This window comes from Phaenicophaeus curvirostris, chromosome 2 (genome assembly GCF_032191515.1).
Source record: "Phaenicophaeus curvirostris isolate KB17595 chromosome 2, BPBGC_Pcur_1.0, whole genome shotgun sequence".
Taxonomy (NCBI): Eukaryota; Metazoa; Chordata; class Aves; order Cuculiformes; family Cuculidae; genus Phaenicophaeus; species Phaenicophaeus curvirostris.
Window position 1 is genome coordinate 91,656,502 of NC_091393.1, and position 17,695 is coordinate 91,674,196.

Consider the following 17,695-nt stretch of genomic DNA (forward strand, 5'->3'; position numbering starts at 1 on the left):
ACGAAGAGGAACTACAAGGGACACCCACAAAGCAGATTAACAAAATTAACAGTAGAGGAAAACCAATTTGCTCCATATCTGTGGCAGTTTTGCCAGCAGCAGGGGAAGGGCAGCACATGACAAGTAAATGCAGTGATACATAAATACATGGTCTTGTAGTATGCTTTCTGATGGACAAATTTTGCTTCTGGAGATGAAGAAAATACCTCCATCCCATTCAAATGGTCTGTGACTCTCCAAACAAATGTAGAAGTTGGAAAATTAAACAGAGGGTGGTGCTCCAGACACAAGGTCAAGCCTGTGGGACTAAAGGTCTCAGACTTTTGGGTCTGTTCTGTTGAGAAGAGAGCTAATAGTGCAAACTGGAAATGAGATTGTTTTCAGAAGTGGAAAGAGATTCTCTTCTGAGTCACTAAAGTGTGGAATTTTCCTCTAACAGTCTCCAAATATTTCTTCTAGTCATGTGTAATACCAACTTGTCCTCCTGTACCTGAGAGCTTCCTAGGAATCCACCAGTGGTGCCTGGATAACACAGGGACTAGAAGGCTCATCTGTTAGTCTGTGGTACCTGCAGCATTGCCACCTTGCTAGAGAAGCTTGAAGAAATACAGGGAGTCACATCTTGGGAGAGTGAAGAGGTTTCTCAAATCGACATTTTCTTCAGCTGAGAGGCTGGCCTGCAGAATTCACTTTATTCAGAAATTCTAACAATGACATGGCATGCATTTGTGTTTCTCTGAGTATGTATTTTACAGAGTATATGTCCTCTAATTGTGCAAACATCTCTAAACCCCCTTGGGAGGACAGGTACAGCTCTATGGTTTTTTGTTTTGAGTCCCACACCAGCTGACTAATCTAGCAGCTAGTGATAGCTGAAGATTGATACTCTGATAAATTGCTCTGCACCCCAAAGAGAGGCAAAGCAGATAATTATACACTGATTGTATATCAGTTGAGGAAATCCCCAAATGGGGAGTTGTGGGTGTGTTTCACTTTCTTTGCACTACTTGAGTTATGCACTGGGAACAAACAAGTACAAAAAATTAAATTCAGCCCTAATTATTCACATTGAACCTGTGGCCTCCTTAAATATGCTCAACCCAGGGAGCAGACCCAGGGTTGAGTGAGGCTTCTTCCAGATTTGTTTTAAGACTGCATTATTAGAGACCATTCTCAGTGAAGCATCTGCCAAAAACCTCTCAAGTCTATGTTTAAGGATCAGTCCTGCATGGAGGTCCTTCCCTAGTGGTGTGCCAGTGTTTTTCTCTTCCTATTACAAGGCTATCTGAAGATCTTGGACTCATTCCACACTTAAAATGCAAGAGCATCTTTGATGTCTATCTGTCCTTACAGTATGATAGGCTAGAAACTTTTATTGTGTGATTTTTGCAAGGCTTGTTTCACAATCTGGGTAATGTAGATTTCTCTATTTCTCATTCCCACTTCTGTAATGTTTATTGTATTCAATTGTATGTCTGGTTTGATGTTCATTTCTGCAGCTCCTGCCTACATATCATGCAGTTCTTCATCTTATCTGCAATAGCTATCTGCAGTCTCAATCAAATAATCTCTTTTTATTAGTAATAGATCCAGTCAGTTCATATGCTTGCATATGCTCTAGGATGGTAATGTCTTGCCTTGCCTTGCCACGAGACCGAGATTTTAAGGTTGTGATAACCTATATGCTTGTCTGAGGGATGTGAAAATAATGTTATGAATGTAATTTATGAAAACTGGGTTTTGCACAGCTTCAGTAGTGTTCACATACTATAGCTGACTGTCCTCAAAAGCCAGTAGAACAAGTAGAACTGACAGACTTGCAAGCCCATAGTTTACATCTGATCATAACTAATTGAACATGAAAATCCTCAGCATTTTCCATTCGTTACCTCTGTGTAGATACCACTGTAGGACAGTTTAATTTAAATTATCCTACACTTTTTTTGCTTCATTTTTATGTCTAATTATACCTTGTTTCCCCTTCTTAATTTTTTCTTTTATAGACCTTGCACTATGCATAAACATTAGGAGAATAGTAAGATATTTGTAATTAATTTTTTATGTCTTAGATTTTGTGCCCAGTACATAATGATCCAGTTACGTTTCAACTTGTGTGCTGTAACCCTGGCTTTTCACTTCTCTCTACTGCCAACAAAGCAAGTTTATTTTCTAATAACTTAAAGTACTTCTGTTATCTTTAATTCTCTACAGATGCTTCCTTCCTTCTTCTTCGTTCATTCAAATCTCTCCGCATCTGAGGATCCTCTGCCTAGGATTGTGTCCATCTCTTTCTGTGCCATTTTCTGCTCTGAGATGGACGATGACAGGTAGCTTCTTCTATCCAAACCCCATTCCTGAGCATTGTGGTAGAAAGATGCCAGCTTGCCTAAAAGGAAATCTCAGCTGTGCTTGTAACCAGTTTTCAAGTGAGTGTTTTGAAAACTAGTTAGGCAGTTTTCCCAGTGTAGACACACTCATAGAAGGACCATTAATTACTCAGCACAGGCTTAACCGTGGGCAGAAGAAGGGGGCTTTTGTGCAATTGTCAAACCTTCCCCATTACTGGTACATGTTGGTTTTGTATTTAATAGGATTACATGACTTCTTTGCTCTATATGCCAAAATGGATGGTTCCTTTCAGTAATAAAACAAAGCCAATAACCATGGCTCAAAAGCACAAACTTGACCTCTGATTGACCTTGACATTTACGGACTAAAAAGAACTTTTCTTTGAACAGACAGAAGTCAGGGAGCCAGCAAGAACCAGGAGAAAATGGTTTTGTTGCTTTCTGAGTACGTTGTTTAAACCAACATACTACATGGTTTACAATACTTCATTACAATGTATTAGGGCCTGGAGGTGATTTAATGTCTGTTTATAACTGGGACTAATCTTGAAATAAACAAATGAATGTTTGGAAAATGGATGAAGCTGCTCTGCTGGAGACAGCATTAAATGCATCTCTGAAGAGTAAATCATGGCTGTACAGCTCTTAAATGCTTTTTATTTCTACCTTCAGTTGTATTTCAGTAGTTTTATCTAACAAAATTAATCATGATCCAGTAAAAAAAATTCTAATTGGTTAGGACTGTCTAGCAGCTATATATCCTATAACAAATTCACAATTTAAAAACTGTTTAGCCTTTTAAAATCAGGGGAAAAGATAAACTAGAAAAAGCTGTAGCATTACACTAGGCACTATGGTGATCTAAATTAAATCTTTTACAACCTATTCTAATTTAAAATTGCTCCATTGTGCAAATGAAGGGAGAAAGAAGAAGAGTTAGTTCACTTGTTCAAAGCATTTTCATATTCCCAGATAAATCTTTCATTCATCCTGCCTTTGCTTGTGGGCTGGATGTTCTCATTTCCTCTGTGCATCCCCTGTGTAAGTGCACATAAACACAGAGCCAAGAACTCTTCCTCCAGTGGTTTGGTATCAGTTCTCATCTCTATCAGCCAAGAACAAGCAATATTGTTGAGTGTCACCATCACAGTGTCCAGCTGTTCAGGACACCCAGAGGCTCCTCTCTGGTGCTGTAGGTAGGGGCCTTGCAAGAGGAGGTTGTTCCAGTTTCTTCTGCCAAAGGATGACTTCAGCTGTGCTTGTCCTGCCATCCACTTCTGCAGACAACTCCTCAGCCATTCTTGCTTCTTTCCCTCTCCTGCCTCTCCTACCACTCAAGGCCCTATCCATGGCCCCCAAGCATTTCACAGCACGTTTCTCATCTTCTAACACCTGCCTCATGCAAAACAATCTCTGGAATTTTCTTAATTACCAGTCACTAAGTAGTTAATGCCTGATTTGAGAGAAAGAAAAAAAAAATCTGCTGGAGGATGGCTTCTCCAGTCCCACCGCCCACACCCTTCCGGTTGCAGACTGGAGCGAGTGGGAGCTGGCTTGCCTTGGAAGCAGCAGAAGAGGACTTCTGCATTGCCAAGCCTGTGCAGCATAATGCCACCTAGTGCTGCGAATATGGAAAAGCAAGATCCTTCCTTCTGCTCAAGACGGAGACTTCTGCCACGCAGCCACCAGCGGTCATGACTCAGAAGGTCCTCTTCTGTTGTAGCAGCACTTCTTAACCTACCTACTTCACCAAATCCTACACACATTGCAACAGGTCTAGGTCTCGTAACACTGACAATGCACTTTCTTGCACTGCCGTTTATGCTAAATACAACGATTACTGTTTCTTAGTGCAAAGATTTTAAAAGCCTGGTCCTATAGCAACGTAACAGCCACAATTCCACTTCAGCTGGGTGGGTTACCTGTCTCTATAGCCTCCTTCCTATCACTTTGCCGTACAAACATAAGTGGCAGAAGTCTCAAGGATAATAAAGTTTGTTCAAGTTTCAAAAATGGTCAACCACATAAAAGAAAGATCTAAGGGGAAGGTCCCAACATAAGCCTGTGTGTTCATTAGCATCAGTGAATAAGCTGGGAGGAAGGGCGTTAGCTACAGCAAAAATTTCAAATGGTGCTTGCACCTTCCTAAGTGTCAAAGCTGACCACCCATGTGCACAAATGTCAATTTTCTTGGTACCAGCTTACAGACTTCTTTGTATTAACTGCTATGTCTAAACACAAACTAGCAGTGTTCTGCATTTACAGTGAAAACAAATGAGAACAGGCACTTTTCTCTGTGGGTATTTTTTTTCCTTTGCACCCGTGTTATTTTTTTCCCCCTGTACAACTCATTACTAACTATTATCTTAGCTCCTGTTAAATCTCTTTCTGAGCCTGGCATTTTAGCTTACCAGTTTGAGCTCTAGACTGTTGACACGTTACACTGCAGAAAGCAGCGAAATTATCATGGACAGAGTTTGCACTGTATTTTTTTCTAAGGTGATGTGTGATGAGAATAAATCATGTTGTTACTCTAACATGATTCATTAATGAAGATGCACACCCTCTTGCCCTGCCCTTTCGCTGGATGTTAAGTGAGAACCCTTCCTCTGCCTTTTTTCTTCATTTCCACTGTGGAAGAAGCTTTCTAATTCTGCACATCAGTTTGCTTAGCAATATTGCTGTTGCCTAATGCAATAAGAATCAGTTATATAACTGCCTTTGCTAGGCTTGCGGAGAGCATTCACCAGACAGGAAGATGGCCACATCTTTATGCTTTCTATTCTGTCTCCTGTGTTCACTGTTATTATGCAATATGCTCTGCTTTTAGTGTCTTTTTTTTGTTTAATCATTTTTTCTTGACATCATGTTTAGAAAATTATACACCTATAATCTAAGACCATGCAAAGGAAAAGCTGAGAAAAAGAATAAGCTTATTCTGATTTTTTTGCTAAAAGTGCTGATATTATATGCCTCCAAGGAACAAAGAATCACCTACAGTTTGCCAGATAGTATTTTTAATACTTCAATTCTGAACCAAATTCCTAAAATAACCTGTGTTTGCAGATTACCGTGTGCTCCTTTGTTCTGAATAATGTCTTGCTTAGTGAACTATGTCTTATCAATCCACCAAGTACTGGGTGTCATTGTTCACCTCATTCACAATTCATCTTTTAATTAACATTATCACAGGCAAAATTCTATTTTGGTCAGCATAATTTGTCATTTAAATTGGCAGTACAGAAATAAAAGAATTACCATCTGAATTTATCTGAAGACAATGTAGGAGATGGTGACTACAAACCTAACTCAGCTGGCACTGAAGAGGAAGGGAGGGAAACCATGTAAATGATAATGGTTTTAAAAATTATATTTGCAATGTAAAAGTCACTACTTTGGTTATTCAATATCTGCAAAGCAAACTGTTTTATCAAGATTACTGTTACTGAAAATATAAACCTGAATCCTAAACTTAGACACGTGCTTTATTTGATGGAAAGGGTTGCTGACTTAGGGAAGATTGAAGAGATAGAAACGTCTTTATAAGGAGATGATCTTAGATATGGGTACGTAATATAATCTTAATGCAGAAAAATGCTGATCATTTGCTTTAATAGCTAAACTTTGAAATTAAGTTAAAGCTGTAGCATTGTTTTAGAGAGCAGACAAGGAAACAAATGCTTTAAAAATGTTTTTTATCTGCAGCAGGAGATAAACTTAATCAGAGAATAGAAACGTTTCTGAATTCTTCTCACAAGACTTGCCTTTCATAATGATTGCCAGAAAACTCCATTGATGTGTGGAAAATTAAATAGCAATTTATTTTTCTCAGTCTACAAAGAAGATCTCTATCCCTGCAGTCTAGTTATGCAATATTTTCTATTTACATTCAAATTAACACAGTGATATAAATTTACTGCATTCAAAATACAGTGAACCCTCCAGCAAACCAGCCACTTAAAAATTCCCTCCAATATGACTTTACCTTATGATTTCATCCGTTCCTATTCATAAGTGCAACAGACTCTGAAGATGATCACATTCAAACCCTATTCAGCCAAGGTGACAATAATTTCTGTAAGCAGAGTGTGGTCTACTGGAGGCCCTTTCTCTTTCAAAATAGTAAGGCTTCAGCTTGACAGTCACTGGTAACTTCTGCTGGACTTGCATAAAGAGGAAATCTTCTAGTGTGGAAGATTTTGTTTCATTAGAACCTAAAACAGTTTTTAGAAAGGAGCCATCAATCCCCCCCCCGTCATAATTAGTATATGCTCAATTATGCCTATTTACATTGGGGTTTTAACAGATGCAGCATTTATTAAAAATAATGAAACCTAATCAAGTTAATTGCCCCCAGTCAAAATATCATGTAGGTTTTTGTTTGTTTGCTTGTTTATTTGTTTGTTAATGTTTTTACTGACAGAGGCAAGCAGTGCTTAAACAGAGAGGTCAGGAGGTGAAGGAGATATAGATATCTGCATCTTTCATAACCATAATCTGTAGCATTTTGTGGGCTATCTTTTGTGTTGACAGCAGGATGAGACCCAGAAACATATCTGCTAGGGCGGGGAAATGCTATTAAGGTTTACTATTAACCCTGTTAAAACATATTCTCTAGACTTTTTCTTTTCATTTTCTGTTTGATCATAGAACTGGGAAGAATTAGGCTTTTTGGCAGGAGATAAAAGCTGTCTCCTCAACTTTAATTATTATTTCTGAATTTGAATAATATCTTTGCTTATGAAGTTAATGGCACAGGCTAAAAGTTATGGAAAATTTTACCCAAAGTTATAAAAATCCAGGAAGTTGTTATGCTCATATTGAAATAATGGCTTTGCAGTCTATTTTCTGTTCAGGTCGCCCACCTGTCTAGGTAAAATAAGATGCCTTTCACATTACTAAACCACAGCATTTTTCTAACGTTTTCTTGATACAGCCCAGAAAGAGAGACAATTAAATCATACAGCTTTCTTCTACCCTCTGCCTTCTTCCAAAGAAACGTCATATTCTGTATTTCTTAGGCATCAACAGCGCATGAATGAGAAACTGCGTGGGCTTTACTGATCTTCTAAGGAATATGTAATTATTTTTTGTGTTCCAAGAACGATTATTGAAAAAGTGGTGAAGATATAAAAATACAGTGAAAAAGATGCACCCTGCATATAGGAAGGGTACAATAAAAGGGAAACGAAGCTTATTCTGAGAATATTATGAGGTGAAATTAATATTCTAAAGGCCATGCTTTCCTGATTCCCTCATAGCACTGGCTAAACCTGTCATTTTCAGTTCTTGCAATCAGTCTTTCCAGACGTGTATGGTCCCTTCACCTCAAAATTCCCCCGACTCAAAACCACAATATGTGAGTAAACACAATGATTTGTGAACCCTTTAGGTTTCAGAAACAAGTGCTTATACAGTATGACTAATACGTGAGTGTGTGCTGCTGCCCCCTGATGCAGGGAATGTTAAATCTCTTTGAGAGCAGCCAGGCTGTACCACTCAACCTATCTTCTTTCATATATTAATATATGGCCATAGATGGAGTTCCTGCTGCTTAGACAGATATAAGATAATGTCTCTCCCTTGGGTAACTCAATATTATTATTTGAGGGGGGAATGAGGAGAAGGAAGAAGAAAGAAATGAGACAAAAAAGGGCAAAACCAAGTCTGCATACCCACAATGAGAATGTTTAAAAATAGTTAAAGAATATAAACCATGGACTGGAACTCACCCTTCATGCACGCTTCCATTGTAAGCCAGTAGTTTGGCAAAGGTAACATTTATGTCCACCTTCGGCTAGTACTTCAGGCAATTAGAACTCAGTTTGTTTTTCCTGCCTCCAACCTGTTTATTCACCTCCTATGTACTAGCCTAAATTTGGGAGTGTGAATTGTCTGAAGAGAGGCTTCAACAGGGATTTGCTGGGGTAGCTTCCTGCAGGGTGGCTCCTTATCTCTGTGGAGGCTGATAGATGGTGCAATGCGGAAATAACATTTTATTTAGTTTCTGCATGAACCTGAGGTCCACATGGAAATTCCCAGCAAGCAAAGGAAGGTGTGGTGTAAAGCCCTGAGCAAGGCTGGCGCAGCTACCCAGGTGCTGTGTGGCTGCACACAAAGTCAGACATGTCTGCTTGGTGTTTTGTCCCAGCTGTAATTACAGCGGCGCAGTGCCAACATGCAGGCGAGCCTGGGGGTACGGTAGTAGTACGACAGGTTTTCAGAAAGACCTGGTAAGAAGCAGAACCTGTATTAACTACAGTGAAACAGAGTTACGGAAGACGATTTGTTTGCTGTTTCTGTTGGCGGTGACTTTTTTTTGTTTTTTTTTAAGTTGCAGACCTGGAGCTCTACCTGAATGAGGGAGGCTGAGCTACAATGCTGCAGCTGGGGTGGTGTTCAGCCCCTGTGGGAGCCAGGGAAGGAAGATGGCTCAGCAGTAGGATTTATCATAGAATCATAGAATGGCTTGGATTGGAAGGGACCTTAAAGATCATTCAGTTACACCCCCCCCGCCATGGGCATGGACACCTCCCACTAGACTAGGCTGCTCAAAGCCTCATCCAGCCTGGCCTTGAACACCTCCAGGGATGGGGCAGCCACAACTTCTCTGGGCAACTTGTGCCAGTGCCTCACCACCCTCACAGAGAAAAATTTCTTGCCAATACCTAATCTGAATGTCCCCTCTTTCAGCTTGAAATCATCACCCCTTCTCCTATCTCTGCACTCCCTGATCAAGAGCCCCTCCTCAGCTTTTCTGTAGCCCCTTCAGGTACTGGAAGGTCGCTATAAGGTCTCCTCGGAGCCTTCTCTTCTCCAGGCTGAACAATCCCAACTCTCTCAGCCTGTCCCTGTATGGCAGGCGCTCCAGCCCTCGGATCGTCTTTGTAGCCCTCCTCTGGACTTATTCATTTATAGCTTCTGCAACTCAGTAGCGTTTTCTTAAAGCCATAATTGCTAGATTCACGTCACTGACTGACTGTTGGTTTTTTTCCCCTTTTCCATCCACACGGGGTCCGGTTCCTCCTCGGCAGCCCTGGCCGCGCATAGGGACGAGGGGACTTCAGCGGCGGGAGCACTCGGCTTTGCCCCCGAGGCCAAAGACGCCCTTTTCCCCCCTTGGAGGAGACGAGAAGGGCGGAGGCAGCCGTGGGGCGCCGGGCTGAGCCACCGCAGGGCCCCGCACCGCGGCCGGCCCCGCACCGCGGCCATGGGGGTTGAGGTTGGGGCTGCAGGGACCATGTGCCGAGGAAAGACTACAACTCCCAGAACGCCCCGCGGCGGGCAGGGCGGAAGCGGAAGCGGTTTCCTCGGTCAGAGCGGCCGCCCGGGCCCGGTTCCGGGTGTCCCTGCCTCGGCGGCCGCGGCGGCGGCGGCGACGTGGGGCCACAGGGGGACGGGCCGGGGGTGAAGATGGCGGCGGAGCTGGAGGCGGAGGTGCAGGCCATTGACAAGAGCCTGCTGGAATGCTCCGCCGAGGAGATCGCCGTGGTGAGGCGGGGCGGAAGGGAAGGAGCGGGAGCTGCGAGGCCGGCGGAGGGGCCGCTCCTGGGGCCGGGGCGAGGCGGGGGTTCGGGCTGGCAGCGGTGGCTCCTTCTCGGCCTCGGCCGCTCGCCGACGTCGCCGCTGCTGGAGCCGCAATCGGTCGCAGCGAGCTCCGCGGGGACGTGGCCGCGCCCCCACCCCAGCCGCCCCGGGGGCGCCAAGGCTGGCGGTGGGAGCGGGGCGGCGTGGCGGTGTCTCGGTCCTTCTGCTGCCCCCTCGCCTTCACCGAACGGCTGAGAAGTTCAGTTCTCCTGCCTGGTTTGCTGCTTTTTCTCACGGCTGCCGGCAGTCGTGCCTTGACGTGAGAAGATCCTCCTTTCCCCCCACCCCCCATTAGTTTAGGTGGATGTCGGACCCCAAAAGTGCTTTGTAGCGTTGAAGTTCCATTACAGGGTTTTCCTCCTCCCTCACTTTATTTAAGATACAGTTCTGATGAAAACTTGTGTTAGTTAAGTATAACTTATTAGTAAGGGATGTTTGTTAAGGAAATAGTGCTAAAATCAGTGCAGTATTTGAAATAATCTATCTTTGTTTATGTATTTTACCTGCTTTTATGAACATAAGTTGAAAGGGAAGAGAAACAGTCTTGAGGGTGAAGTTTTCAGAGACACTTTTGTTTCTGGCGTGAGTGCCAGATCTTATACAGACTTGTGCATTTTAGGAACTGCATTTATATGTCAAAACATTGCAAATGCTCATGTGTGTATTTGTAAGATAAGACCTTGCAGAGCTGTCTCCATATTTCCATGAGAATAACATTGGGTCCTTTCCAAAAGAAAATAAAAGACAAATGTTATGATTCAGATTATCCATTGATTATGCTGTTATATCTACAGTGCAAACAAAGGTATAATCATATGGGCGAATGTGCATAGTTAGCTATATTCTAGCTAGTTTAACTCCAGGATTAGTCTTCCTTCCCCTCAACAGCAAACCAAATAATTCCATCAAATGCTTCATAAAGTAGCTCAAAGTGAAGCCAGACTGCCTTGTTTGTGTGAGTAGCAGATGTTTTTTTGGGTCACACTATAGATAAATCCAAGGCAAATATGCACCCATTGAATTCACTGTAGGTACAAGTGCCAGCTTAAATTTAGTTAGTTCTTTCTTATTTTTATTTCCTGTCATCACCAGTGCAAGCTACAATTCTGAGATCTGTCACTCTCAAACCAACAGTGTGTTAGCAATTAAATGCTGCTGGCACTGCCTGCTTGTGTATGTAAAGAACCTACTTGGGTTTTAGCATTTTTTTTTTTTTTTTTCATCCTGTCCTTGCTGGTAACAGTACCTTGCTGATAGCGCAATATTAACAGAACAATTGCCAACCCAGAGCAATAGTTATAGCACTTCATGCTTCAGTTTCTCATTGCAACAACAATAAGCTGCCAAAGAACAATGATCAAAAGAATAAATTAGCTGTAATGCAATATGACCCTCCATTGCAAATATTTATTTCTGTAGCTAAGAAAAAGGTGAATTGTACCTTCTAGCTTTTGAAACAGTAAACTGAGTTGTAAAATGGCTTATTTGTAGTATATAGTTTGTTGTCCTTGTATCTGTTTTTAATATGTGTATTTAATAGAAGCCCTGATGGACCATTAGGTATTTACTTACATAAGATGTTTTTTATCAGAGCCTTTCAGGGCTTTTTTTCCAGGGCAGTCAAAAATTGCTGCTGGAGAATAAGGCTGAGGGAGCAGGAAGTGAAGAGGTATACTCTTCCCTTTTTAATCAAAACCTCTCTTGGGAGAGTAGGACATCAGCTTTGCTTACATATAGCTTCAGGTTAGAAAATAGATGAATATGGATTGAAATCTTGCCAAAGCACAAAGTACTTTTGCTAGAGAAAAAATTCCAAAGTTTTGAGTAGTTTTGTTGGAGTTGGTTAACGAATTAGAAAGGCAATGCAATGTGACTATGCATATGTATATATTTCTAGTAACAATTTTATATGCGCAACAGTACTTTGAGTTGTCTTCCTGGTAGCTCTTGGAGTGACATCTGCTTCCCTTTCCTAGCAGCCTGTATTTCTTCTAATATTCTTTTAGCCAGGACATGATTTTCAGAACTGTATGCACAGTTCTGTTTGTCGAACTGCCTCCACAAAGATTTCTGTGTGATGGCATTCAGTGTTGCCACACCTAACTTTCAGGCAACTGCTCCCAGAATTTTTGGGACGGGAAAACCTTTTAGTTGAGGAACAAGAAACCTCTCTGGCTAGGTATTTGTCTGAGCTTGTAGTGTTGCTAATGTGCACTGTGTATTTTCTAGGTAGAAATTAGTAATGTACTGCTGAACACGCAAAAGGCTCAAATTAAAGGTATTTTGCTGAGAAAAATGTGGTTGTGATAACTAATAGATGCCCTAGAAAATAATATCAAAATTATCATATTAAATGGAAATCATAGAAGAAAGTAAGTAATTTTCACTGTGATTGGGTCAGTTCCTGATGGCAGTCGATATTTGGCACAAATGATGAAAGAAGAGGAAGCAATTAATGAGCTAGGAAAAATCCCAAGCTCTTAGGAAGGAATACTTGACTAGTTTCATTTTTTATGTGGTATTTTCTAAATCCTGATGGGAATGGTGAGGTTATCTATATACTTCTATATTGCTGGATATGGCTTTTGGGCAACCTTTTCCCATAGACTTCCTGGGAAAAAATCTGGGGTTTTGACCATCAAAGCTAGATCAATACAGAAAGATTTGGTAGATTGATCATGTTTTTAAGAAGTCCAAGTCAGGGAAAGAGAAGTGAAGAAAGCATGCTATGTTGACAAATAAGGTTGGGGTTTTTTTTAAATGTGGAATTCTGCTTTAGAAAATGTGCTCTGGTAAATGCAAATACTATGATATGTACAGTGTATATATAGTAGCAATTCTTAAATGGCGAGAGTGCTCTGCTTACTCTGTATGTCTGTATCCTGAAAACTTACCACAACTATGTTGTCTTAAACATAAGTTCTTTAGAGTAAGTCATGAATAATTCAGGGTAAATCAAGCTGTAACATTTGACTACCAAACCTGTTTGTTTTGGTGTAATTAATTCTTTGTTTTCACGTACAGTTTTAGGTTGATTCTGGATTCTTTTTCTGAAGTTGCCGGGGGTATCTTGTTGTCATGTTTACACTGAGAAATGGCTTACTAAGACTGTTTATGTAACACAGGATTTAATCAGTGCACACTTGCAGTATGTGTTTGCTCCCATTTCTTTATTGTAAAAACCTTCAAGCCTTAATTTGCAGTTTAAACCTTTATGACATAGTAATCCACAAGGCAGAAATAAAACAAATGTTGTCCTAGAGGATTTTTTTACTCTGCGTATATGTACAAGGCAAAAAAACCCCAAGCTAATACTGGAAAGAGCTGTGATGCCTTTCAGTGGCTTATAGCAGGTACAGTAGTTTGATGACTTTAAAAAATTCTGTCAATGTTGTTTTTTACCGTTGATAGACAAGAAAAATTCATGGATCTAGCGTCACACTTTAAATAGTAATTCAGATAAGTTATTTTGGTGGTAGGAAAAGTGCTCCCTCTCTCTCTCCTGCCATTTTCATAGGTTATTTGTTAAAGTTCAATGAGTGAGGGAGTGTTACCTAATGCTGTGTCTGTGATTCTTGTACTTTTTGTCTTTGCCTGTTCTTTGCCAACTCTGGGCTTATGCTACTCTGCTGTGTCCCCAGCTGGCAGCATCAGTCTGCAACGGGCGTAGTCTAGGCCTTACCATAAAAGTCACTGCTAACATTGGGACATTTTACTTCCTGGAGGAAAAAATTTAACAAGTTGGTCTCTCAAATCTTGTTTTTGAAAAGAATTTTGTATGTCAAAAGGATAAAATATGCAAGCAGGGAAGCAAATTATTCTTTATGTTCCTTCTTCTGTGATCATGTAGATTTAGCACTTAGAAGGAAGCATGGCTTTCTAGTTTTGCAATTCTGTTTTACGTTTTGATCTAGAAATAAAAAAGTAATGGTGGATAGCGTTATGTATGATATTTTTAATAAAGAAAATTTGTGTTCTTGTTTCCTTGAATTTAAAAGAAATGGCTGCAAGCGAATGACCTGCAGAAAGAAGTATACCAGCATCTGGCTTATTATGTACCAAAAATTTACTGCAGGGGTCCTAACCCTGCCCCACAAAGAGAAGACGTGCTGGCACAACACGTTTTGCTGGGACCAATGGAATGGTATCTTTGTGGCGAACATCCGGCATTTGGTTTTCCAAAGCTTGAGCAAGCGAACAAACCTTCTCATCTCTGTGGCCGTGTTTTTAAAGTGGGAGAGCCTACATATTCTTGCAGGTAATTCAACTTAGCATTGTGAAGTACATAAAATGTGTAAGGTTATGGAGTATTTTTGGATGAGAACATACTCTCCCAAGGAAGAGTTAACACACCAAATCAGATGTATTTTTGAGGTAACCTTGCTGCATTCCGTGACAGGTGGGACTACAGGAAGACTAACATGCTACAGAGTTGTAACTGGAAAAACATTAATTTATGTAGTGTTACGTGTGCAAGATTAAGTAAATGTTTGGGATGAACTGTCAGTATAATTTCAAGACATAAATCAGAAGTGTGTGGGCAGGTGTATGTGTGTGCAGTTCAGGTGTTTAATATCAGCTGTTGGTGTTTGTCCTCTGTTTAAGACCTCTTCCCATGACCTGTTAAACCAGTCTATTGGATGCTAAAACAGGTGTAGCAGCTTCTTGTTCCTTCCATACCTCTAGCTCTGTATCTCTCAAAAAATACTGTTTTTCTTGAAAGGGGACAGGAAGTTACTAACCAATTACAAGTATTTTAAAAATATTTAGCTTTAAGCCAGTGTACTACTAGCTGTCTGATCGTTATCTTCTCTTTCCTGACCTATCTGTATTCTTAAATTTAATTTGGGTTCTCTGTCACAGGTTCTTCTTGTTTTGTGTGGTTTCTCTCACTCTCTTGGACTCTTGAACACTTGATGGGGTGATGGGGAGAAGGGAGGGTTTGTCTTATTTTGAGGGTTTATTTTTCTGGGTTTCCATCCCCTTCATTTACAAGGTGAGAATGATTGTTGAAGAATTTTACCCTAGTGCTTTCCCCTTCTAGAAGCATTATAGCTTATTGACCTTATTCACTGAAGTTCTCATTCGGGGTAGACTACAGATACTTAATGCAGTGAGCCGCCTCTTCTATGTTTCTATTTTAACAATTAATTAGAAAAGGTAGTTTTGGAAATGTTCTGAGACCTCTTATCTTGAGATGGATGCTATTAAATTCGTGGGTACTTCATATACTTTCAACCACTAAAAAACCTCTATCTCCTTTCTGATATTCTTAGGCTCGCTCTTTACACATGTGAAAAAGTGGAGGGATCTGGTAGGGAGGCTGAAAACTATAAGAAGGACTTCTACAGTTTTTTTTTAGGAAATCAGGTCCCAAAGAAGTAAAAAAGCAAACCTCAGCACCAGTGTTCTAATTTAAGTTAAATTCTGTTGCAACCTACAAGTTAACGATCAAATACGCTCTATGTGAACTAATGAAAATTGTGGGAGTTCTGTTATTTTCTTCTGAACACTTTCTTTTTCAACGGCAACAATTTGATAAATAAGGTACATCCTTGAGAATGCTGTCAGCTATGATGAAAACTTTAACGCAATCCATTGGTGTAGATTTGAGAGAGTGAATGAATTGGTGTTCATACTCAGGGATTCTGTTTCAGCAGGAAAATTATTTTAATACAGCAATATAGTCATCATTCAGGTTAGAAGGGATGTCTTGGTGGGCTCTCATATCCAACCTTCTGCTCAAGTTTGCGTCAGCAGTTAAAAAAGGATATTTTTGCTGTTGCTGTTGTTGAGATGGAGTCTTAATTTCTTTCATTTAAAACCTGAACACAGATGTAAAACGCTTAATGTTTCCTGTTGTGTGTTAATTTTCTTTGACTTACAGATAGTAATGAAGAATAATTAACAGTTTAGATTAGACTTTTGTGGGATACAGAAACTAATTGTTTTCTGAGTCCATGGAATATATTTAAAGCAGGGGCTCTTCTATCCAGTTGTGATGCTTACAGGTCTGCCTCTGCTTTAGGTATAAACACCCTTAACTGTTTGAGAAATTACTTGGCAAATGGAATGGAGTTTGTAAGTGTATTGCCACAAGCTTAGGGATCTGAAGAGTTGATGCCCAGTATTGTAGAACCTATCTACCCAATTGTGTAGGCATATTGTTGCGATAAAAAAAAAGCAATGCCATGAATGCAGATTATTCTAAAATGGAAGCGCTTCATATAATTTTGCTTTGACATTTTCACCTTCTGGAGAAAATAGCTGTGAAAGTGGTGTTTTATGCATAGTAAGTCATGCTTGCCTGGTTATCCTTCAGTGATGACCTGGTTTAATTTATTTGGTGAAATGAAATTAAGAGAATTCTTGATAATAATATTTCATAGGGTCTCTGGCATTTTCTTTGAACAAAATGGTTGTTTCTCCATCACAAGACATTTGTTCTCTTGATGGCTATTTTTACATCGCAAAATCCAGTTCCTTTAACCTTGAAGTATATTGAATTCAGTTGTTTTACATAGGTTCCTGTATCTTAAGTGTTCCTCAGGGAGATGGTTAAACATAATGCATACTTGTCTCATTCATTTTTGTAGCCTTTTTTTGCTAGAAACATTACTTCTATCTAATATAGCAGGACTTGTAGGCAGGACTTTATTGTGTTTTCTGATCTGATTGAGGAAATTGTGTTCTTGGACCTCTTCAGTGACCTTGTAGGACTGATCTCAGAAGCAGAAGTTTGATCTAATCTGTTGTGTGCAATCTTTCTTACCAGTGTTCAGTGATAAAACATCTTTTCTGATTGCTGGAGGTTATTAGTGCTTGTATTCTGTACTTGAAAGAACTTAACTTGATTTTATACTGTTTGCCTGTCTGTACCATGTTCTCTAATTCATCTGTTTCCTTGCTATGTACTTGTCTTGCCTCTTGAAGGGAATATATTGCCCAAATATGCATGCTACCCAGACAGCATTTAAAGCTGGTTCTGTTATGAGAACAGATATTTTTTTCTTCATCATTTGTTTCCTTCTCCTTGGAAGCCATGCCTTTCCTCTTTCAGACTGATATGTACATTAGAAGGTTCATATTGGTGATATTTGAAATTACCTGTTGCAAGGGGTGTTATTAAAGGCAAAACCATTTTTTAATGCTTTTTGTTGTTGTTGTTGCTGTTTTCAGGGACTGTGCAGTTGACCCAACTTGTGTATTATGCATGGAGTGTTTTCTTGGAAGTATTCATAGAGAACACCGATACAGGGTTAGTAAAACTGCTGGAATATCTGACATAATCACTAATAATTTTGTGTGTGTATGAAACTCCTTGTTTTAAGTTTAAGAATGTATACATAATTTCAGAATGTTGGATGAATGCCAAGTTGGGAATTTTGTCTGCAATAATCTTACAAGAAATCGAGTGTTCTGATTGGAGTGGAAATTCTGAAAGTTAATACTTGAAAATATTGAGCAATTAAATTTTATGCACAACCGTTATGCTTGCAAGTGTATGTTTTTTTTAACATGTGCACTTTAGTGAATTTTACAGCATTAGAGCTTTTTGACCTTGATGTTTGACTGTTTTCAAAAATTATTGAAAAACCTGTGTTAAGAAACCATTTTGATTTAAAACTTATTTCCTTTATACATCTAAATTGTCATCAAATTCTGTCCAATAGTAGGATTTCTGTTTGGTTTTAAACATAAAGTTAAAATAGGAAACTGGAGATGCTGCTTATCTTATTAATATACCTCTGTTATTAGGA

General features: G+C 40.0%; 1 protein-coding gene across 2 annotated transcripts in view; it reads left to right on the plus strand.

The window, feature by feature from the left end:
* Positions 1-9,733: 9,733 nt before the first annotated feature.
* The window catches only part of UBR2 (ubiquitin protein ligase E3 component n-recognin 2), a 60,908-nt gene continuing 52,946 nt past the window's right edge, over positions 9,734-17,695 (plus strand). For both annotated transcript variants that reach the window (XM_069852857.1, XM_069852856.1), the window contains exons 1-3: positions 9,734-9,839; positions 13,934-14,193; positions 17,115-17,193. In XM_069852857.1, coding sequence (XP_069708958.1) covers positions 9,762-9,839; positions 13,934-14,193; positions 17,115-17,193 — 417 coding nt within the window. In that variant the 5' untranslated portion in view covers positions 9,734-9,761. The remainder of the gene's footprint in view (positions 9,840-13,933; positions 14,194-17,114; positions 17,194-17,695) is intronic.